Source organism: Garra rufa, chromosome 5, assembly GCF_049309525.1.
Source record: "Garra rufa chromosome 5, GarRuf1.0, whole genome shotgun sequence".
Classification (NCBI taxonomy): domain Eukaryota; kingdom Metazoa; phylum Chordata; class Actinopteri; order Cypriniformes; family Cyprinidae; genus Garra; species Garra rufa.
The window spans coordinates 51,254,414-51,280,080 of NC_133365.1; the positions used below are offsets into that span (position 1 = coordinate 51,254,414).

The window sequence follows — 25,667 nt, forward strand, 5'->3', positions numbered from 1 at the left end:
CAAGCCTAGACAGCTCGAGATTCCAAATTATTCCAGAACGCCTCACATCCTGTTTAAGCATATTTGATGTGAACACACTGACTCATGCACCTGCATGTGCAGCAGCAGGAATTGTAATCAGATTTCAATGAATAATAATAATAATAATAATATCGTCCTGCATCATATTTGCTATACTCGTTTCTTATGCATGTTTTGCTCAATCATGTCACACTTGCAAATGCATTCTGTAGCATTTTTGCTTTAGATAACCATTTGTAAGGTGAAGACGTCTTGTATTATCCCTTAATCAGCAGAAAAACTGAATCAAAGATATGATACTTGTCTTCCTCTAAGCCAGATTACAACTATTTCTCGATTTCTCATCTCATTTTCACATGCATAAATAATTCTGAAGACATTATTTTATGCATCATCCTTTTAAGGTTAGAAGTAACAAAATGACAGAAGAAAATGCAAACATGACCCAGATGTTTTCTGCTAAATCTATGGGTGTTTTATTACATACAAAATGCTTATTTTGTTTTAGTTCTTTGACAATAAATGTGATATTTGAACACAATTGCCCCACTCCTTTTTAGAAAACAAAAGTTTTGACATTTGACTGCTTTAGTAATATTGAAAAATCTTCATTCTTATTTTGCGAAAAACTGAATGGCATGGAAAGTTTTCATAGATTTTTTTTCATAGAACTCCGCATCATCAAATGAGGTAATATTAGGCCTTTTAACAATTTAGGAGAATTTTTCTCCTCAGAAAATAATAATTTTAGTCTCAAAACCAAATCTTTCACAAAGCAATACAATTAAAAATCAAAGTTTGAATACATATTAATGTTTTAGTTTAAAGCTTCATATGGTACAATGTATTGCAGCTGTCAGGAATAATACAGATAAAGTAAGTGAAATAAGTTCTAAAATATTTATATTTAATTTACTAAAATATATATATATCAAGTGATAAGCCAAAAATGGTTTTCAAAAAGATACTCTGATAAAATGATGTCAGTGGTTGACCAATATATTTTTAATTTTTTAATTATCAGCATCATCTGTAGGGTTGCAAAGGGTACCGAAAAACTTACAGAAACATTCCCAAAGTTTCCAAAAATTACTGAAAATTTCCAGAAAGTTTAAAAAATTTCTGGAAAATTTGGGAAATTCTATGACCCTTTGGCCAACATGTTTTTCTGTTTAGCCATTGTGTTGAAGGCATGAACTTTATTTTTCATAAGAACTTCCCAGAAAATTATAATTTTAGTCTCAACACCAAATCTTTCACAAAGCAATAAAATAATAATTATTTATTTTACTAATATATATATATATCAACTGATGAGCCAAAAATAGTTTTCAAAAAGATATATTTGCCACTTTTTTAAAGGGTTTTTTTTAAGTCAGTGTGTGGTGTGTATGTTTGGGCATAAAAGACATCTACAAAGTTACAAATCTCAAAGTCTACTCTGTTGACGTGTGCGGTATAGAGGGTCGAAACACATGCAGAGCCGCAGCTGATGTAAAAACAAGCATTGACTAGAAAAGCCTCCTGTAGTGAACCAATGTGTTTTTGTAAGAAAAATATCCATATTTAAAATGTAAGAATGACATTGGGAAAGGGTGTGGCAGGACTAAAACGCTGTCTAAGCTGTTTGCCAATTGCAAAACAGTGGGACTGTTAACCGATCACAACACATTTAGTTTTTCGGAAGGCGGGCCTTCAACAAACCCGGAACTAATCGAGCCATTTGTGCCAGGCTGGGGAGAAAGCTATTGTATTAATGTAAATTATGCAAGAATAATGCATTTATCAAGCATGAGAGTATGTTCTAGTGCACCCCCAAAACATAATAAAGACTTAAAAGCCTTTAATTATCAGCATCGTTCACAGGGTTGCAAAGGGACTAAAAAACATACAGCAACTTTCCTAAAGTTTCCAAAAATTCCTGAAGGAATTTTTTTTTAACCCAGCATCATCAAATTAGGGAATATTTGCCTTTTTAATCATTCTTGTTTCCAAAAATAAATAAATAAATAAATAAAAATTTAGCCTCAACACCAAATCTTTGACAAAGCAATATGCAAAAATAACTTTCCAAATAACCTTTCTGCTACTTTATGCATATTTTTAGAGCATGAGTAACAAATGTTTTGTAACGGACTGTTGAAGATCTGTCAAAGAAAGTGCAGTGCCTTAAAGATTGTATAGTATAGATAAAGTAAGAAGAAATGGAAGAGATTCAGCAGAAAACATTCAGCGTAGTCTTACATTATTTGAGTTTGCTGCAGTCACCCGTTTGCGCAGGGAAAAGCGCTGCCGGCTTTGCTGAGAGAGATTTCGCAGAGATTGTCGACCACGAGACGCAAAACTTCTCAGGGGTGAGATGGCCCTCTCAAACCTTCCCACTCTTTCTTCATCCTCCTCTTCCTTGATTACTCCCTCACGGTCCAAAGAACCCGACATCAGCCCCACCGTCTCCTGCAACGAGCGCCGCATGTTGTCCACCCATCCTGACACCTGCGTCTGCGCCTCAGATAGTTTGTTACCCAAGAACTGCATCTATTTCACTCAACTGACAAAGTATGTTGAGAAAGTCAGTGGTATCTGGTGGGACTTGTTTTGGGGGAAAAAATCCCAGATGTGAGGTCTAGAGGGTGTTATAGCTGACAAGCATTGGCATCTATGTAGGCATTTTGACCAGACTTCATGCCATTGTCCATTGCAGAAAGCACTTCAGGTTGTCGATCAATTCTTGATGCTCTTCCAGCACATTCCTCCACAATTGTAACGTCAATCCATTCTGTGGTTGATCTCTTTCTGTGAAATCTTCTTGTTTAGATGAGGTAGAGACACATACGAGAATGCAATCTTCTGACATCCAGATATTAAAGTCTCAAAAGCTTCACTCTTGTGCAATTCCCCATAGTTCCCAATGGAAAAACATAGCAGCACTCTGGCAAGCCCACCGCTTACGCTTGACACGCTGCAGGTACGAACAGGTACCGGAAACAGACACAGCCCTCAAATGAGTGACAACATCCCGGCTCAGAGAAACACAGAGAGAGAAAGAAAGGGGGAAGGGATGAAAGAAGATCAAGGACAATATTGTGTCACTGCATTGGAAATAGTAAAATACAGATGCATAGAGAGAGAAAACAGGAAAGAGTTTTATGTGAGAACCTTTCTGTATCTGTGAACTTTGGAATAGAAACGCTAAACCACAAAACCCTTATGCAAACGATTGCTGAATCAGGAGCTTTATAGATTGACTATTTGTCATGACTAACAGGCGGTGTTTGTCTAATATGAGCCATGGCGTGTGTGGGTGCAATAAACTTTCCTTGACACCAGCTGTTACGCTTAGAGTAAGTATAGGTTTAACTGAAGGACATTTATTTCACTCTAAATAATCACATTTTTGTAAGACACTTTGTAGTAGCCATTGTAAGTATAAAATAAATAGGGATGCATCGAAATGAAAATTCTTGGCCGAAGCCGAACAAAATTACACACTGGACCGAAGGCCGATTACCGAACACGTTTTTTCGTGTTTTTCCCCCATGTATTTTGCCAATTTTTTCACCATTGCATAAATGAAATAGCCAACATTTGCTTTTTACAGTTTTGTCTTGCTTTTCAAAGAAAACAATTAATTACAAAACAACTATTTAAAAATATTTACTTAACACTGAACATTTTTTTAACATTCTAGTAGACATTATAGCCTACCAACAAAGCACAATTGAACTTAAAATTGATAAGTTAGTAAAATAATATTACTAGGCCATTTTTAAGACCTCCTTCTTGAATCGGGCATGTGTTTTTAATGTACAAATAAATGCAGCCAAAGGAGAATGTTAAAATAAATGTATTAATAGAGCTGTTGTAATGATTGTTATCATTCTTTTTGTGTTATTTTTTTTATTTTATTTTACAGAACAACAGTAAAATTACAATACTAACATTTATGAATGTTGACTTTTATTTTGACGGAATAATGCTCATCACACAGATTTTCCTGTCAGAATAAATACAATTCATGCAAGTATTAGAAAATATAACGTTCTGTAGTTAATTTACTAATGGTTTAAGGCCATTTGGCGATTCCAGTCATCATACAGTAACCAGCAGTCCCTTTCTCTTCTCATGGAAGACATGCGATGCGACACTAAACAGTCTCGTGCTGTCTCAGAGAGTTTTAAATGCTTCCACACTGTCGACATGTTTGCTGCATTAGTGCACGCCTCTATTTAATTGCGTCACGTCATTTAGTCTGTTACGCTGCTCAAAGTTTGCATTTATTTGATCCAAAATACAGTAATACCGTGAAATAATTAGAATTTAAAATAATTGTTTTCCTTTTAAATAAAATTTTTAAAATGTATTTTATTCCAGTCATCAAAGCTGAATTTTTAGCATCATTACTCCAGTCATCGGTGTCAAATGTTCCGTCAGAAATCATTCTAATATGCTGATTTATTATCAGTGTTAGAAACAGTTGTGCTGCTTCATTTTTTTGAACCTGTGATACTTTTTTTCATTTTTTTTTTTTTTACACAATTACATTTTATTATATTTTATGTTTAATTATATGCAACCTTGGACCACAAAACCAGTCTTAAGTAGCATGGGTATATTATTAGCAATAGCCAAAAATACATTGTATGGGGCAAAATGATCGATTTTTCTTTTATGCCAAAAATTATTAGGAATTTAAATAAAGATCATGTTCCATGAAGATATTTTGTGAATTTCCTATCTTAAATATATCCAAACTTAATTTTTGATTAGTAATATGCATTGCTAAGAACTTCATTTGGACAACTTTAAAGGAGATTTCTTTTCAATAGTTAGATTTTTTTTGCACCCTCAGATTCTGGATATTCAAATAGTTCTCGACCAAATATTATCCTATTCTAACAATCCATAAATCAATGGAAAGCTTATTTATTCAGCTTTCGATTAAAAAAATACCCTTATGACTAGTTTTGTGGTCCAGGGTCACATATTAATTTTACTATATTTTAAAATATTAAAATAGAAACTTTTTATTTCCAATTATTTTTAGCCTATTTTCAAAAAAGGGAAAACAAAAAAACAATCACAAATGTTTGAATAGTCATGTATATAGTGCAAATTCATAGCAACTAAAAGCTTAAATAGTGTCAGTTTTGAATAATTGAAATAAAAACTCAGTTAAAAATTTACTTCCTAAAAAAAGTAACCAATTGGTATGCATTGTTACTTTTTATGAAAAGTAATGCATTCATTTTTCTCATCTTTCTCATTTATGTTATTTAACTTTAATTATTGCAGGCTTGCATCATTTGCATTTTTCTGTTTTGATTAATTTTGAGCAATACTGATTGTTTTGTACAAGTGAGATAACAAGAAACAGGAAAGCTGTCAGTCAATCAATGGGAAAACAAAGTAACTGGCTTTACTTATTTGAAAAAGTAACTCAGACATTTTCTTCTAAATTAATGTTACCTTTACTAGTTACTTGAAAAAAGTAATCTGATTACATAACTCACGTAACTGCTAATGCATTATCCACATCACTGGTCACAACATCTATTTACACTACTCTACAGCATACGCATACTTAAGTATATAGAACAGATACAGTATACAGATACAGCATAGAGAACTATAACATATCATGACTCTAGAGAAGTGAAATTATAGACGTTTCCTCAGGCGAATAAAAACTACTCGAGAAACATATCCACTTGACATTACTGAGAATCATATTTCTTAACCCTTTCTGAACAGCTCTAAACATTAAATTAAATAATTTCACAAGAGCTTACAAGGTGGAAATACTGTACCATACTGTAATCATAATGATTTTCACAGCAATTAGTAACCAGGTAAACAGTGTCTTATGTTATGATATTACTTTACTAAGCATACGAAAGAACAATACAACAAAAGCCACAAACAAATATCAACCTTTGAAGAGCTAAATAATATCTAGAGTACACCAACACCCTAGCAACCACATAGCAACCGCTTAAAATTCTCAGAACACAAAAAAGACAAAATATTTATAATGTTACAAAAAACAATCATTTCTGAAAGATCATGTGACACTGAAAACTAGGGTAAAGAGCAGCTGAAAATTATTTTTTTAATCACAATTACATTTTATTATAATTGTGTTTAATTATATTTAATTGTAATTTTTTGTTACATTTTATAATAATTTGTGTTTTAGTATTTCACATATTAAACATTTTTATAATTAAATTCTGAATAAATAAGCTTTCCATTCATGAAGTTTTATTTTAATTTTAGTTACAGTTTTAGTTTATTTTATGTGCTTTTGTCAATTTTATGATTTTATTTCATCTAAATATTTTTTTATTTTTATTTCAGTTTTTTTTTAGTTTGAATTAGCTTTAGGTTTGATCATTTAATTTTCATTTTTATTTTTGCATCTAAATATGTTTAATTTATTTTTATTTCTGTTTATTTTTTAATTTTTAATTAGCTTTAAGTTTGATATTTTCATTTTCATTTTCATTTTAGTTACATTTGTAGTTATTTGATGTGCTTTTGCCAATTTTATGATTTTTTTCATTTAGATGTTTAGGCAACTATTTGAAAATCTGGAATCTGAGCCTGAGGGTGAAAAAAATCGAAATAGTGAGAAAATCGCCTTTAAAGTTGTCCAAATGAAGTTCTTATCAATGCATATTATAAATCAAAAATGAAGTTTTTATATATTTATAGTAGGAAATGTACAAAATATCTTCATGGAACATGATCTTCACTTAACATTCTAATGAGTTTGACCCATACATGTATTTTTGGCTATTGCTACAAATATACCTGTGCTACTTATGACTGGTTTTGTGGTCCAGGGTCACATATATAAAAAATTGTGACCTTTTGATCACCAACTTTCTTATGAAAATGTAAACACCTAGTATTTTTATGCTTAGTAAAATTTCTTTTTTATCTTTGCTTCATTTATTACCCCTCAAGCCCACATTTGGGAACATTTTAATAAACAAAAATAGATAAACCAGAGAAATCCCAGACACACCGACATTTTATCTCCTTTTCCTGATGCAAATAACTGCATGAACACTCAGTAAAACCCAAAAATAAATTCAACCAGTAATTCATGAAAATATAAAAAAAGAAACTAATTCAAATCATTGTACATCACTGCATATTTGTTATTTATGTTTCAGATATTTTGGAGTTTCAACTTTAGGATTATTTGATGCATAAAACACCCTTCACTTCTCTGCTTTGCATATATAAGTAAACAACCAAGCCTACAGGGCTTTGCAAATCATTTACATGTAGATTAGAGCAGAGAAACTTTGCCGTCTGTTCCCAAAACTTTTCACTGGAATCAAATGCAAAGTTAAGCTCTCTAAAATAAACCATAATTAGTGGTGCTCACTAAACGTAATTATAGCGCATACTCCAGTGCATCCTTAGCTGAAAACATTGGCTTTGTTTTATTAAGATAGTGATTATGTTTTATTACGTTGGTGCTCATGTAAACAGAATATTGTAAATGATGCAATTCTGATCATAATTACAGTAACCATAATCAAAGTAAAATATATGGAGCACTGTGGTTTTTAATTGCATCTGCCACTCGGATAAACAAAAACCAAGGACTATTTTGCATTTGAAGCAAATAAAAACAGCAGCAACAAACAAGCCTACTGTATTTGAATCAGACATTTTGTGTTGCTGTTGACAAGAAAATAGCAACGAGATGGCTGTAAAACAACTAGATTTCTTAATTGACACAAGTAGTGTAATTGGTAATGATAAATAGAAATATTTGGGCAGGATTTTAACATTTTTATTTAATTATATGTAAGGTTGTCATGTAGGCAATTAAATAATTACTAAATTAATTTTATAAAACTAATAGAATCTAACTAAACGAACACTAAACTGATAATGAATTTTGACTTTAATTTTGATATACTGCTGTTCAAAAAATCAGTATAATTTTTTTAATATTATATCTTTTAAAGATTTTTTTTATCCTCATCAAGGCTGCATTTACTTGGTCAAAAATCCAGAAAAAAAATATTGTGAAATATTATTACAATAGTATAAAGTTATTGTTTTCTAATTTAATACATTTTAAAATCTAATTTATTGCTGTTATGCAGAGCTTATTTTTCATTAGCCATTACTCCAGTCTTCAGTGTCACATGATCCTTCAGAAATCCTTTTAATATGCTGATTGATTATATTTATTATCAGCGTTGGAAACAGTTGTGCATCTTAATATTTTGTTGGAACCTGTGATTCTTTTTTCAAGATTCTTTGATGAATAAAAAGTTAAAAAGAACAGCATTTATTCAAAATATAAATCTTTTCAAGCAATATAAGTCTTTGCTATCACTTCTTATCAATGTATCAATTGTCAGTGGCTATATAAATAAATAAATAAATGGCAATAGAGGCTATTTACATTAAGTGCAAATAGCTATAGATTCTATTTACACTATGTTAAAATGCAGGATTTTCTGATATTTATAATACTTATTGCAAATAGACGTAATTACCTCAGTATTGTACTACATTAAAACAGTATGCAGTAATTACGTACTGAGTGTAAATTAAAGTTTTAATTCAATTTATTAAATGGTACTTCCTTATTGGGACAATAAGCCAGGACCTAACCCTAACTGATACCAGTGTTGGGGAAAGTTACTTTTAAAATGAATGCATTACAATACAATTTATTACTCCCTAAAAAGTAACTAATTACGTTACTTAGTTACTTTTTATAGAAAGTAATGCGCTATATTACTTTTGTATTTTTAAATCTGGGCAGGGCTTGCTTGTTTGTTTTTAATATAAAAAGTTCTATTTTTGGCAAATGTAAAAGCCTTTTCACATCAAAAGCCTCAGGCTTAGAGAAAATTAAATTTACATCTGTACAGTAGACCGCAGAAGAAAAAATGTCAACTCTTCAGCAATTAGAAAAAGAATATCTTGAGTATTTTTTTGCTTATTAGTATGGATGAATTAGATCATTGAAGGTCGGCAGCAAAGACATCGGTTAATAAAATGGGATTAAATACATAAAGGATATTTGTATTATTTAACATATTTAATCATTGCAGGTTTGCATTGTATTTCACTGTTTTTATTCATTTTGAGGAATACTGTATCTGTTTTTTTAGTGAGTGAGATGAATTAATGCATGTTCACATTTATTCTAGAACTAAAGTAACATCTACAGTTACTTGGAAAAAGTAATATTATTACGTAACTTGTTACTTGTAATGAGTTACCTCCAACACTGGCCAATACTTTATTTTCAACTTTTCAATTATGTCCTTCATTTTTATTGAAAATAAATGCCTTTCCCATATGATATGAGATTTGAAAAGGGAGAAAAAGGTTTGCCAGAAGGGGGATTCGAACCCGGATCGCGTTGAAAAGAGTGAAACACGTAATTTATCCTCTTCACCACTGGAGCTAGTGATTAACAGCCATCTTTTGTAGTGTTGACTGAATAGCCTCTGCCAACAAGTCATGCTATTAGCACATAGTGTAAATAGACACTCCATAAAAAATAAGGTCAAGGATCATGTAAACACAATTAAAGAGGTTTCTAAAGTCATGTAGACATCCTAATAATTAAAGAATCATTTCATTTACATTAATCGCACAGTAATCAGACAAATAGCAGATTTATGTACATGTAATCAAAGCCGGTGTTTGTATAATCTGCTGCTCAAATCCAGTTGATAGGTGTTGTTAGAAAATGCCACAGGCCTGACTCAAGGGCGAGTGTCACGTAAGAATAAACACATCTATATACACACACCCAAAACAAAGCAGCGTCTGTTGCAGTGACATCACTCTGTGCCGTCATAAGACACCAATGGGAAATTCCAGCATGACACAATCAATGGAAACAAAGGCCCTGCCCTGAAGATGCAGATCAACCCTACAAGAGCAACATCAACTAATCAAGGTTTCTCGTACCCTCGCCTGTGAGCTCAAAGCAGATTATGTTTGCTGTCATTAAAAAAAGCCCATGCAATTCTCTATAGGTAATATTGCAAGCTAGATTTGATGACTTTTAGCAAGTTTGGTGCATGAAAGTTGTGCTTATACAACTCTGGACATTTCTAGCAGTTCTCTTATTAAAAGGTTTGGCAAATCCAGACACATTTTTTCCTCCCTCAGAACTTCCATAAAACATAAAAACATCCATTAAGCGAATTACATAACTTAGATTAGGATAGAATGACATCGTGTAGGTTGTCAGTTTTACAGACACGTGTATCTGTAACTCTGACTGAGATGAAAACTAATGCTAGCAAATGAGATATGCTTTCAATAAACAGGTAAAAGTGTTTATAGTGATTTATATTTTAATTGCAAAGAATTTCATGACATCTGTTTACCTTTGAATGTCTGGGAATGAAGGCAGGTGTTGTTTGCCCACATAATGTGGTTATAGCAATGACTAGCAGGGGTTAACTGCTAAAGCTAACCAGCTAGTAACCCCCTATAGGCTGCTGTATGCATTGAACTACTGAAAGCCAAAGGGAAAAGATTAGGGACTAGTTACTTCATAAAAATGTCTCCCTTTAAGTTGGCAAGTTGCTATGTTGCTTTTCAGATTTCAGTTAGGCTAATATACAGTAATATTCAGATTTTTTTTTTTTTTTTTATTAATGAATGTAAACTTTGTTTTTTAAATATATAATTATTTTTTATTATTATACAATTATATATTTTTAATAAATGTATATTGTATTTGTATTTAAGATTTTATACAATTTTATATATATATATATATATATTATAAAATTTTATATAAAAATATTTGTATATTATATATAATATACAAGATATATTTTTATATCAAATATTATTTATATTATTTTATATTTTTTATATTCTGTGTATATTTTATTTCAAATATTTAATTTTTATAGTTTCATTTTCTTTTATATTAAGATGTGCCTTGGACTATAATTCTTCTGATTATTATTTATAAATGTATTTAAATCACAGTTTTTCAATTACTTCTATTATATATTTTATTGTTTTTGAATAATTTTATATTTTACACTGTTATTTTACAATATCAAATATTTTTTGATTATTTTATATTCTGTGTATATTTTATTTCAGTTATTTAGTTTTTATATTTTATATTAAGATATGCCTTGGACTATAATTATTTTTATTATTATTTAGAAATGTATTTAATTAACATGTTTTACATTTTTTACAACATGCAATTTTCTATATTCTATTATATTTTACATTATTTTTGTATTATTTCTATATTTTACACTACGTTATTTTATAATATATCAAACATTTTTTTATTGTATTTTATATTCTGTGTATATTTTACTTCAATTATTTAATGTTCATATTTCGTTATATTTTATATTAACTAGAATTGGACTAATTCTTCTGATTATTATTTATAAATGTCTTTATGTTTTACATTTTTATAATTTTTAATTTTATATATTACTTCTATCATATTTTAAATTATTTTGTATTACTTTTATTTTTTACACTACGTTATTTTATAATACCACATATTTTAATATTATTTTATATATTCGTATATATTTTTGTGTATATTTTATATCAATTATTAATTTTATTGTATTTTATATTAAGATGTGCCTCTGGCTATAATTCTTCTGATTATTATTTATAACTATGTTTAATTAACATGTTTTCCATTTTTATATTACATTATTTTACATTATGCACTTTCATATATTACTTCTATTATATTCTATTTAAATTCTACAGAGTACTAAGATGTGCCTTGGACCATAAATACACTGATTGTTAATAATAAATGTAGATATTTTATCTTTTTTTATTTTTTATTATACAGAGTGCCTTAGACATTGATAATCTTGAAGAGTGGTGCATTTTATAATATTGATCATGGGGCTATTTCATAAAATCAATAAGCAACCTGAAGTTATGTGTTATTGTGATTATGGTTAATGGAGTTTAGAAATCTTGTTTACCTCTTAAGAACACCCTTCACATGTGGCTTACTGTTTTATTTAAGTATAACATATATCACAGTATTAACTGACATTGGCCTTACCTCATCTGTTTCTGGCTCCAGCAGATCCTCTGGTTTGAACTCAGTTTCCTCCTCAAATAAATATCTTTGCACTCTGTTTTCTGTAGAGTTTCGTGGACTGGAAGCTTCAGGTTCAAATCCGAACAAATCATGTACATGTCCCTGATCTCTGCTTGGTTCTTGGGATCCAGCATGACTGGACTTTGATTCTGGCTGTAGACTGTAGTCAGGAGCAGCAGGAGATTCTCTGGATGGAGATGGTGTTCTCGAACGTCTCGCCCCGGTTCCCCATCTTCTGGGTTTCACTGAAAAGTCATCGTAAATCACTTCTGGGAGACGAGGCGAGACATCAGCGGCCTGGACGGTGGACACGCGAGTCTGTGACGCCGGTTTCTCCGCATCAAACGATATTAAATCATAACTTGTTGGAACTTCACGTAATCTTTCTGCCACTTTATAGGTTTGCATCTCATTTTCTCGTTCTAGTCTTAGTTGTTCTTCTTTCAGTCTCTCCATCTCTCTTTCCTTTCTCAGTCTTTCTTCTTCTCGCTGTCTTTCCTCTTCCATTTGTTTTCTCTCTTTATGTAGTCTCTCTTTTTCCCATTCCTGTCTTAGTCGTTCCTCCTCTTTCTGTCTCTCCAACTCCTGAATTCTTCGTCTCTCCTCTTCCATCTCTTTTTCTTTCCTTAGTCTCTCTCTTTCCTGCATCAGTCTTTCCTCTTCTCTCTGTCTCTCTTCTTCCATTCGCTTTCTTTCTTCCATTTCTCTTTCTTTCCTTATTCTTTCCATTTCTCGCTCCTGTCTCAGTCTTTCCTCCTCTTTCTGTCTCTCCAACTCCTGAATTCTTCGTCTCTCCTCTTCCATTTCTTTATCTTTTCTTAGTCTCTCTATTTCTCTTTCTTTTCTTAATCTTTCTAACTCTTTCTGTCTTTCCAACTCCTGAATTCTTTGTCTTTCCTCTTCCATTTCTTTTTCTTTTCTTAGTGTCTCTATTTCTCGTTCTTTTCTCAATCTTTCTTCCTCTTTCTGTCTCTCCAATTCCTGAATTCTTCGTCTCTCCTCTTCCATCTCTTTTTCTTTTCTTATTCTCTCTAATTCTCGCTCTTTTCTCAATCTTTCTTCCTCTTTCTGTCTTTCAAACTCTTGAATTCTTAGTCTCTCTTCCATTTCTTTCCTTAGTCTCTCTTTTTCTTGTTCCTGTTTTAATCTTTCCTCCTCTTTCAGTCTCTCCATCTCTTGAATTCTTCTCCGCTCTTCTTCCATCTCTTTTTCTTTCTTTAGTCTCTCTCTTTCTCTTTCTTGTCTCAGTCGTTCTTCTTCTCTCTTTCTCTCCTCTTCTATTTCTTTTCTTACTCTCTCCATTTCTCGCTCCTGTCTCAGTCTTTCATCCTCTTTCTGTCTCTCCAACTCTTGAATTCTTCTCTTCTCTTCTTCCATCTCTTTTTCTTTTTTTAGTCTCTCTAATTCTTGTTCCTGTCTCAGTCTTTCTTCTTCTTTCAGTCTCTCTTCTTCCATTCGTTTTCTTTCCTCCATTTCTCTTTCTTTCTTTAACCTTTCTTCTTTTTCTTGTTCCTGTCTCAGTCTTTCCTCTTCTCTCTGTCTCACCAACTCCTGAATTCGTCTCCTCTCTTCTTCCATTTCACTCTCTTTCTTTAGTCTTTCTTTTTCTTCTTCAATCCTTCTCTTCTCCTCTTCGGCCTGTCTCCTCCTCTCCTCCTCTTTTCTTTCTTCTTCAATTCTTCTCTTTTGTTCTTCTTCCTGCTTTCTCTTTTCTTCCATTTGCCTTTGCTTTTCCTCTTTCTGTTTTCTCTCTTCCTCAGCACGTTTCCGTTCCTCCTCTTTATGTCTCTCCATTTCTCTTGCCTTCCTCTCTTCCTCTAAAAGTCTTTCCCTTTCTCGCTGCTCATCTTTTCTCTGTTTTTCTTCTTCTTGCCTTTTCTTGGTCTCCACATCTAGGCTCACCCCTACCCTTCCGTAAACAGGAATAGGGACATAGTTCTCATCTTCATCATCTTCCTTTTCTTCTACATTCTTAATTTCTGTCATACTTGGTGGTTTGTCAGCAGGCACCTTCTCTGTCTCTGATGGTTTTACAGATGATCTCTCATTCTGTGGCTCGTCTGAGTTGCTCTGTGTCTTCTCAGATGGTGGACTGCAAATATAAGATTTTGGAAATATATTACAGTTTTGAAAATAAGGCCAGGAACATTTATAACTATACAGATTTAAAATTCCTGCCAACGTTTGCATTAGCCATTTGCTAAGAATAATAATTATATAATGTTTTTATTCTTTTGTTACCACCACAGTAGGCCAATGCAAAAAGAATATATTTGCAACCAATTATACAGCTACATTATTCATAAACAGCATTATTTCATAAACACACCTTTTTTGCGAGTCATTTTTGCAATTTCAACAAAATCAGTTAGTCAGCTAGACATCTTGGTGACAAAATAGTATTGACAAAAATCAAACGTTTAAGTCAATTGCAAAACACAATTCTAAGAAAAATGTTAGACTACTAAATAAGTGAAAGGAAAGAACATTTTGTTGAACGATTCAATGCTATTTCGAACGAATCTGTTCAATGAATGGCTCATTGACTCACTTGCATGTTTTGTTCCTTACTGATTCAATGCTATTTTGAACAAATCTGCTGAATGAATGATTCATTGATTTACTCAATTGTACTTATTTAATTCCTGAATGATTCAACGTTATTTTGAACAAATCTGCTGATTGAATGGCTAATTGATTTACTTGCTTTGTTCCTGAATGATTCAGCACTTTTATGAATGAATCCGCTGAATCAATTGTTTATTGACTCCCTCGCTTTTACTTTTTTAATTCCTGAATGATGCAATGCTATTTCGAATGAATCTGTTGAATGAAAAGCTCATTGACTCACTTGCATGTTTTGTTCCTAAATGATTCTGTGCTATTTTAGACAAATCTGCTAAATGAATGAATTATTGATTCGCTCACTTGTACTTACTTAATTCCCAAATGTTTCAGTGCTATTTTGAACAAATCTGCTGAATGAATGAGTCATTGATTAACTTGCATGTTTTGTTCCTGAATGATTCAGTGCTTTTTTTTTTAATGAATCTACTGAATGAATAGCTCATTGACTAATTCACTTGTACTTGTTCTATTCCTGAATGATTCAACTCTGTTTTTAACAAATCTGCTTAATGAATGATTCATTGACTCACTCGCTTGTTTAGTTTGTGAATTATTGAACTCTATTTCAAACTAATCTGCTGAATGAATGGCTCATTGACTGACTTGCATTTTTTGTTCCTGAATGATTCAGTGCTTTTTTTTTTGAATGAATCTACTGAATGAATAGCTCATTGACTTACTAGCTTGTACTTGTTACTTCCTGAATGATTCAACACTATTTTGAACAAATCTGCTTAATGAATTATTTGTTGACTCATTTGTTTAGTTTGTGAATTATTAAACTCTATTTCAAACTAATCCGCTAAATGAATGGCTCATTGACTTGCATGATTTGTTCCTGAATGTTTCAGTGCTTTTGAAAGATTCGTTTGAATAAATGATTCAGAATGAAACATTTATAAAAAACAGTCACTTATTGTGATGTTTGTGAGTTGTTTCATACATAAACATGACAAATGTTCCGCCTGGATCGGTGACAGTGCTTGAGCTTGATTTGAACACAGGTGTGATTGTAGGCTACATGTCAAATGGTTACTAGTAATAACAGACATAGCTGAATCATTTTCGAATACGATTGAGTATGTGTTTGGATCAAGATCTTTTATTGTAAAATCGTCAGTTCATGTTCTGTCAGTTGAGCCCTGTTATTTTATAATGTACACAGAGTATGTTTTGTGCATAAGAAACACAAGTACTGAGTATCAGAATGAAAAGAAAGAGAGAATGCAGGCTTCACTAACCTTTTAGGTCCACCAGTGGACGGCAAGCGTATCCTTGGTGCGTCCAAGCTCAGATCCTTGATTCTCTGTTTAATGTCAACAGATATTTCGGCAAGTGGATTGTCTTTTTTGTTGATGGTGTCCCTGCGCTGAGCTGCTGCAGACTGATCAAAGAGAAGACTGATCCGTCTCCTAATGCTGCCTCCGCTGACCTCCTCATCTCCCGTCTCTCCTTTCTCCACCGGAAGCTTTGAAAACTTGGACTCAGAAGGAGACTGTGGCGGCCTCTCTTTTTCCAGCTTGCTGATTTCAGCATCTTTCCTCACCTCCTTCTTGGTTTGAGACTGCGACTCGAATTTGGATGTCAGCTCCATGGAGAGACGATTTCGAGGCGGCCAGCACCGTGAAGGCGCTTTGACGTTTGCTTCAGTCTTGGCTGCTTCTTCTTGGTCCTCCTGGTCGAGAATCTTTTGATCCAGAGAACCAAAGGATTTTGCTCTGCTCCTGAGCTGAACACCCTTCACATCTTCAGCGGTCACACCAGGGTTTGAGTTTGGACCAGTTTGGTTATTAGAACCAGGATTCTTAGTGGTTTCTGGTTTAGGCTTAGCCGTTAAGTCAGGTTTTGGGCTGAGTGGGATGGGTTTAGAAGCTGCACTTTGATTAGACCCATTTACTGTGCCATTTGAGGCTGGTTTTAAGGGTTCTAATGGTTTTGTATTACCAGCACCAGATTTTGTGATATCCAAAATCATCTCAGAAGAGGAGGCTCGATTGAGCTGCTTGTTAAATTTCGGGGCCTTTATGGGGCGGACGGTGGCATTCCTTTGCAGGGCAAATGGTTTAGGCATAAGGTGGGGTTTTGGGCCCAATGCTGGCTTCCCTGTGTCTCCAGGGAGTGAAGGTTTGTCTGGGCTGATGAGTGATTGGCTCATTTCCCTTGTGGTCGCCTCCACCCCTGCAGCCATGGCTACACACTGCACCTGGATGGGAAAACAAAAGAGAAACACCCCTGTGGGATCTCAGTGGTATTAACCAGCGCCGGTGCTCCGCACACGCACACCACGCACTGCGCGTAGGGCACCAAGTGCCTGGGGGGGCAACAAAAAATCTGGGTCGTGAAAAATCATCACAACAGGCTACTAGTATAAATAACAAATAAAATATGTCTAAAGCATGTTGATATACAAAAGCAATATAAAAGTAATACAGGCCTAGGCCAAATTAGCCGAGAAAAGGTGAATCTCCTGTGCGGCCCTCTCTCCAGTCTCCCTCTGGTGCTCCCCTTCCCCACCTCCCAGTGGTCTGTTCGATTATGCCTCAATGTCAAATTTGGCAGTGGCACTTTGGGCCGACACACTGACCTTAGACATGGCCTTGAAAAGGCACCAAGAGTCGGGGGCGAAAAAAAGAAAGAAGAGACAGCGGGATGATGCTCGCATGTTGCTTGCAGGTAACACCGTATCTACACCGGATGCGACGCGCCGCAACAGCTGTCTACACTGTGTGAGCAGGTCAGAACGCGGCAGCAGATTACTTTCGGAGATTTGCCGCGCAGTGTAGACAGCATAATAGATTCTAATGTATTTTGTCGCGACGTGCTGCTCGCGTCCGGTGTAGACATGTTGTAAGACAATGTTTTAAATAAAAATGTTAGTTTTGTAGCCCTTGCGTGTGCATGTGTGTCTATGCTTATGCTAGGTATACCGAAACGTAAGTAGTTTCACAGACAAATTTTAGAAAAAATACCCAATGCTCAGTCGTGGTTGTCGGAGCAGCCAATTCATGCTTAGTTTGAGAAGAAAGGTGAGCAGCACACCTTAACAGTCTGAGCTGCTGCCAGCAGCAGGTAGGATTCAGTAGAACACAAATTAAGATTTTTAACTCAAACCGTTGCAGTCTGTGAGTCATATAATGGCAGTCAATGGTTACCAAATCTTTGAGAGTGAAAAAAAAACAAACACAGACAAAACGAAATAAAACCCTGCGGCTCATGACGATACATTGAGGTCTTAAGACACAAAACAAACGGTCTGTGCAAGAAACTGAACAGTATTTATATCATTAAGTACCTCTGATCCACTGCAAGGTTCAACTGTGCTGAGCGTGTTTTAATTTGGTTTTGTCTGTGTATGCTTTTTACTCTCAAAGATTTGGTGTCCATTCACTGCCATTGTATGACTGACAGACTGCAACGGTTTGAGTTAAAAATCTTTGTTTGTGTTCTACTGAAGAAACAAAGTCACCTACATCCTGGATGCCCTGGGGGTCAGCAGATAAACATCCAATTTTCATTTTTGGGTAAACTATCCCTTTAACAACTACATGGGGGTTACATCTGAATATTTTTAAACACATACAGATTTGATTGATTTCTTTCTAAAATTGCACTGACTGCTCTAAAAGTTTAGACCACAGAATATGACACATGCTTATTTAATAACTGTTTTATTTTCTATTTGGTTTTATGTATACACTTCATTTTTTAAGATTAATTGTTTTGTATTTTTCAAAGCATTGGTAGATGACGGTGTTTCCTGTCATGGCTATGATTTAATATCACAAACAGTATCATAGCTATTAAACTATCTTGTTATGATTTTAAACCTGTATTTAACTTTAGAACAATCACAAAGTAAATAAGGGTGCTAAAGTCTGATTTTATGGTGATTATTCTTTAAAATTAAATGATTATAATCTTAATTCCAATTATGAAGGATTTTGAAAGTCTGACAGTAATCAGTGTTGAGTCTGTAAGGTTAATCCTGCCTGGTTTAAATGTTTCAAAATGACTAACAGTTGAAAACATTGGTTAGAAATTTAGAAAAGTCATCAAAAAGTTATTAAATGTAATCAGTTACATTACTTAATATAATATTATAAAGTAATTGAAATAGTAACACTGCTTACTACATTTTAAATACGGAAACTTGTAATCCGTAACCTATTACATTTCCAGAGTAACCTTTCCAATAATGATTATTGGTGAAATTCTCTAGCAATATCTGATTTGTTGATTTTTTCGAGTAAGCTTGTAAGCATGATCATTTAGCTAAATGCATTAGTAACTTTCACATTTCACATTTAAAAACTCTTTTTTTTTTTCCTGCAGAGCAAGGGGTTTTGGGGAATAATCAAAAAGTTGTATATCTTATTTGTTAAAATTATTTTTTCATAAAAAAACATAGGTTTTAGATGGAAAGTTAGAAATGTTGCATGGGGTAACTACCTGAAATAAATATGTTTAAGCTTAAGTACTAAAATTACTAAAGCTTAAACTAAAACAAAAAATAAATCTAAGCAGAAATATTAAAAACAAAAACTAGTAATAAAAGAAATTAAATAAATCACTGAAAAATATTTACTAAAATATTAATGAACACAATAATAGTATTATAATAATATTAAATTAACACTGGTTCCAAATCACACTTAAAAAAAAGCACTGCATCCACTTTATTATGATGATTATTATTATAATATAATTTTCTATTTTATTTATATAATTATTGTCGGTAACACTTTACAATAAGGTTCATTAGTTAACATTAGTTAACCACATTAGTTAACATGAACCAATAATGAACTGCACTTATACAGCATTTATTAATCTTTGTTAATGTTAATTTCAACGTTTACTACTACATTATTAAAATTTTGTTAACATTAGTTAATGCAGTGTGAACTAACATGAACAAACAATGAACAACTGTATTTCTGTTAACTAACGTTAATAAAGATTAGTAAATACAGTAACAAATGTATTGCTCATGGTTAGTTCATGTTAGTTAATACATTAACTAATGTTTAACTAATGAACCTTATTGTAAAGTGTTACCCATGGCTCTGTATGAAGCCCTGTCAATGGAGAAAAATGTGTCTTTATCTAACAGCAGGGGTTTATGGGGTTTGCTAAGTATTTGGTACTAGCTTTGAAAGCATTAGCCCATAATTCATGCATGAATGCACACACTTTAAAAAACTAATGGAAATACCATCCATACACTTTTGCGTACAATTTTTAACCCATAATGACTTGAGACCTGAAAATTTAAAGCTACAAGATACAAGAACAGCTTGTTAGGGATTAGATAAAGTTGTTAGTTCCTTTGTTTGGAATTTTTCAAATTAATTGGCATTACTCTTAAGTTGCTTTTCGTTTCATATTCCTTCTAAAGAAACTTAAAAAAGATGCCTACACATAGTGCTGATTACTTTAATGGCTAGTGAAGACAACAAGCCCAGAGCTATGAGGAAACTTCTGAGCATCAATATTAATGCAGTAAAAGTGAGATAAGGAAAGTGTTATGTAATGTCCGTGAAGTGGTTGAAGGTTTTTGGATGGTTTAATCAGTGTGCAATCTGAAAAGATTTGTAAAAAAAAAAAAAAATAATAAATAGTTACTTAGCAGACTTTTAGCGTCTCTAAATATATATCTAAACATGCTCATACAATTGATGTTTTCAGAGAATATATACTAAATACTCATACATTTTATCTCCCTACTGGTGAATATTTTTAGCATGAACTTCAAATATAGTTATACTGTAGATTCATACTTAAAATGAGAAAAAAAATATTTGCAATATAAAGTATCGCAAATAACCTATTATGCATGCAAATTTGTAAAGTTTTCATCAGTGACATTGCACTTCCTAATGAAGCAGATTGCGTATTTCTGTTGCTGCATGTGCCAAAGGATATGCTATGTATGTTAATAATTTTTTTTACAACAGACCTTTTGCTAGGGACAGAATGAATGAATCAGTGAAATCAACTTCAAAGCAGCCATAAACACATTAAATCAGTGCTCTCTGTCGGAGAAACAAAAGGCTAATCCAGTTGGTTAAGCTCTCTAAGGCCATGCTACTCTGGTTGGGCTAGATTTTTAAGTTTTTCCATCCAACTAGAGTTACTCAAACAAGAAACGACTAGACGTTTCTCTGCAGGCTATTTATACACACCCTGCATGACCCACAATAAATGACCAGCATCACTTTCACCTGATGTGTTCAACTCTGATATCACCAGACAAACACCATCACATGGAGAAATTACTCATTGGCAACAAGTCATACTTTATTGTTAAATGCCTCAAATTGCTCTAGCCTGAAATGAACTGAAGCAATCCCAATGTTGACATTTCGAAACCGTTGCCCATGTTCTCTTATCATTGTGCAAAACAAGTTAGAGCCTGGCTTGTTGTGAGCGTTTAGGAGGAAATCCCTTCCTCAGACTGCATTAGACAAAGTTGAGTTATCTTAGCGTGCTTTCTGACTTCCATTGGCCACACACAGACACTGACACTGAAACATTATCCACAGGTGAAAAAATGCTCACTTCTCATATTTTGGCTTGGTGTAAATCTGTCTTCCTTCAACAAACCGGTCCAACAGCAAGCCAGTATTGTCAGATGAGATATAGCAGGACAAAATGTGTAATACTCAAAATATATCACAATAGCTGACAGATAGAGCCAATAGTTATCAGACAAAGCTCTTATCTTTATTTAGTTGCTGCCAAAGCAGCATTTCTATGCAAGATATTGTAAATTATAGCTGCTAATTACTTGATAAAACTCACAGCAAAATGTCCATCTCATGGAGACACTTGAGAATTAAAAATTATATTTTTTAATGCATACTGTCTTTCTCTGCTTACTGAGATTCACTCATTTTACCCTGGTATGGTCAAAGCAAGCAGGTTCCCAGCATGTAACCTAAGTATATCTGCAGAGCTTGCACTCACCAGGAACATATGCAAATTATTATGCACAAATTTACATGTAAAGCTTATTAAATGGACAGTGCGTGTCTGGAGAGAAGCAATATAACCTTCTTTTGTTCATCAGTCAGGGTTATATATTTACCTGTATTATTGTCATGCTTCTCAGAATTTACATATGGAAAATTTCACAACTTTTTTGGTTAGAAACTTTACTAATAACCAATACATTATATAATTAATAAATCAATTAATGCATTCAAACTTATATATTATTATATTTTTTTAAATTAAAGTTATATTATATAACGTTATTGACTTATTAGAGAGTTTTACATATATTCAAATTGTAAAAGAAAAGCTTATACAACAGGAACACAGTAATCTGCACCTGTTGGTGGGTAATAAGTAACCTGTTGGTGGGTAATAAGTAACTTATAAATAAGTGCCTCTTACAATGAACCGCCTGTCTTTGAACCCTGTATCATTTCCAGTAAATACACACTATTTTTCCAGTTTAGTCCAGAGATAGGCGGCTGTTATTAAATATACAGGATGATATATTAAACTAAATAAATATAACAACCGAAATACGTATACGTTTATATACATCAGAGACTGAATGAATGTTATCATTAGCATATTATATACACACATAAACAAGTTCAAATAATTTGCATTTACCTGTATAGTGATGAAACTATTCCATAAGATTGTACATATAGTTTCCAAGCTCAAATACACGTCTGTGTCCTTTTGGCTTGTAGGTGTGCAGCTCAAACTTTAAAGAAAGGAGGGCGGAACACAAATGTACGAATCCTACTATGGCAACTGCGTATCTCATGAATATTAATTTTACGCTTCTTTGTAGCTTCCATAGACTTCACATGAGTGTCCGCTCGTAGTTAATATTCGTGAGACTTCCTTGCCGTTCAGCCAATCATCTGAGGCGCTCGGCGAACGTCAAGTTGCGTGATTAATATTCATGAGCCAGACCTGGAAGGGCGATTCCTGTCAGCAGCACGCGCAGCTGCGGTCTCGAGGTGTTTTGCTCTGCCACTCCTCTCATAAACGTGCTCAGCCTTCAACCGGAAAAACCAGTTGCGCTGAATGGAAGAAGAAAGACAAGGGGTGTGTAGAAAACACTGTGTGAGATGGGAGACACACTGATATAGGTACATGTTCCATGATAAACCATTCAATGACAACGCGTGAGATCTAATTAGGTTGGCGTGATGGTAGCAACCTGTTGGCTAGGGTTCATTCAAAGTCTTTCTGATTGTAGAGTTTCCATCAAACTTTGCACAGACCTCTGTTCTGACACTAATTAATCTTTTCTACCTGATCGGGCAAACATTTTTTTTCCCACAGCGGAAAATCATGTCCTCAAAATCCTATAGACTTCTATTAGATTCTTCACAGTAAGTCTGTACATTAAGCTTTTTAAAGTGCTTTGTCAGCCAAAGTCATTGCTAGTCTTTACGAACGTTTATTTTCTAGCTAAACAGTTTTTGTTTTCATCTTTTTTGTAGTAGAGGGTTTTGATACATCACAATTTGATCAGTTATCCAGATGCGCGGCCAGGTTGGAGATACTCAGATGTAAACAACAGCATTTGCATGGTTAATGTACTACTGAATATACTTTTGTGCTCATTTATGCTGTTTAAACCATGGAAATCATGTGTGGAAGCTGCTAAATCATATTGAGGAGGACTTAGTAAGCAGGAAAGGGCACAATATTTTGACAAACTAGATATTAGCCTAATATTTCACCTACCTCAGGGTTCTACGCTTACTTTTCTTTTTTAGGAGCACTTGTGCTCCTAACTTTAAAAATTTAAGAGAACATTCAATTTCAGGAGCACCTTCTAATCAATAATCAAAAAATCTGATCAAAAATTTGCCTTCCCATTACGAGGTGATATTATTTTTTAAATAACTTAAAAGATGTCGACGAAATGGAGCAAAATCAGGCATAATGTTATAGTCAGACAATGTAAGTCACTTAATATTAACTTCTTGTTTATTTAACTGTTGTATTAAATCAATATCTCATTTACAAACTCACTTAAAAATCATTAAAACAAAAACTTTGTATGCTCGCAATGAAATAAGATGAGTCTGTCACTCGTCTTAGTTCATTGCAAGCATACAAAGTTCCATTATAATTAATGAAGCTCTCTACACTGCACAATAAATCTCATATTTACACTCTCTCTACACTTTGTTTTATGAAAGGATTCATGAGATATGTCCGTGATACATAACCTAACGTTGCAAAAACACGTAGAAACCTTATAAATTCCCCTCAGCGCAAACACAAATATGCAGATCGGGTCAGTCACACATGGTGCTCATAAATTTTCTTTTGATAGTCACATGCAGTAGTTTTCAGTAGCAAATGCAACTGAAATGGTTGCACTGTAGAGCTATGTACTTGAACGGAATTGATTAGAACAAACACAAATGTCAAGATTCTTGCCATGGAAATCCTGGTTCAGTTTCAGGGTTGCCAGGTTTTCACAACAAAACCCACCTAATTGCTGTTCAAAACTAGCCTAATTGCATTTCGAGTGGGGTCCCCCCCAAGTAAAAATCAAGTTCTGGAAGGTAAAATATTTTTTTTTAACAAGATTCCCTTGGTAAAATTCACATTCCAGGGGCTAAATATCACATTATTGGGGTCGCTTCAATCCTCGGACATGAAAAACAACCCGTGGCAACAGTGTTAAAGTAGCCCAATTCCACGGGAAAACCATGGACTTCAGTTTGGCCAACCACAAATGCCTTTTGTACCTCAAACTGTTTTTTGCACTCTTCTTGATTTGTTATAACTTTTGGCAGTCTATAGCACTCCAAATGTTTTCCCCATTTGACCGATGAGTACAGTCCAAAACATGACAGTAATTGACCATTTTCAGCAGTTTCGTTTGGTTCAGTGGCGCCATATTCAGTGTTTACATCCAGTGCCAAAATTGGAGGATTGATGACGTGTTGTGACAACCCTCTATACTGTTTGCTTTTAGGATGAAATATAACATGCAATTTGTACAGTAGAGTGTAATATGAATATTATCTTGAATTGTAAGCAAAAGACATCAAAAGAAGTATTGTTTACTTTATCGTTGCTAATTTAACCCTGCATTTAGGGTTGTCTTCATTTACTGTACATCTGGTGTGACTTGTGACATAACATACAGTTACACTTTGGTCAGATGTCAACTTTTTATAGGTTTGTGGTAATATCTTACTGAGTTATCTATATGGTAGTGTTAGCACTATTACTTTGATCCTTCAAATGAGTAATAAAATCTGTAACAGCGCCAACAGGATTTATAAGATTAATGTGCAATCCAGTCTGGTTTAATACTATATGAAATCTAAAATGAATTCAAGTTTATAGTACATTTTCAATATATTTATGCCTGCACTGTAGCTTCAATCTATGACTTTCCCCCTTGACAGAAGCCTAGGAAATGAAACAAATTATGAGTCAGGATATAAACAGGAAACACAAAGGGACTAGTGCACTAGAACAAAGATAGGTTTCAGAAAATCCATAGAGTAGATGGGACAAATAAATATAGCGCTATTTTATTGACCTGTGGATTCATGATCAATAGAGCCATGCATGTGAGTTGAATATTGCTGTTAGAGTCCATAAGGCAGTATATGTGACCCTGGACGACAAAACCGGTCTTAAGTAGCACGGATATATTTGTAGCAATAGGCAAAAATACATTGCATGGGTCAAAATGATCACTTTTTGTTTTAGGCCAAAAATCATTAGAATAATAAGTAAAGATCATGTTCCATGAAGATATTTAGTAAATTTACTACTGTACATATATCAAAACTTAATTTTTTATTAGTAATATGCATTGCTAAAAACTTCATTTGGACAACGTTAAAGGCGATTTCCTCATTATTTATTTTTTTTTTTTTTTTGC

The 25,667-nt window shown here is 33.5% G+C and overlaps 1 protein-coding gene across 1 annotated transcript in view; it reads right to left on the bottom strand.

Moving 5' to 3' along the window:
* The window catches only part of tnks1bp1 (tankyrase 1 binding protein 1), a 37,229-nt gene extending 14,692 nt beyond the window's left edge, over positions 1-22,537 (bottom strand). Inside the window, exons 1-3 of the mRNA XM_073840808.1 lie at positions 22,400-22,537; positions 16,012-16,973; positions 12,104-14,234 (exon numbers count right to left, since the gene is read on the bottom strand). Coding sequence (XP_073696909.1) covers positions 12,104-14,234; positions 16,012-16,958 — 3,078 coding nt within the window. The 5' untranslated portion in view covers positions 16,959-16,973; positions 22,400-22,537. The remainder of the gene's footprint in view (positions 1-12,103; positions 14,235-16,011; positions 16,974-22,399) is intronic.
* Between the last annotated feature and the right edge of the window lie 3,130 nt (positions 22,538-25,667).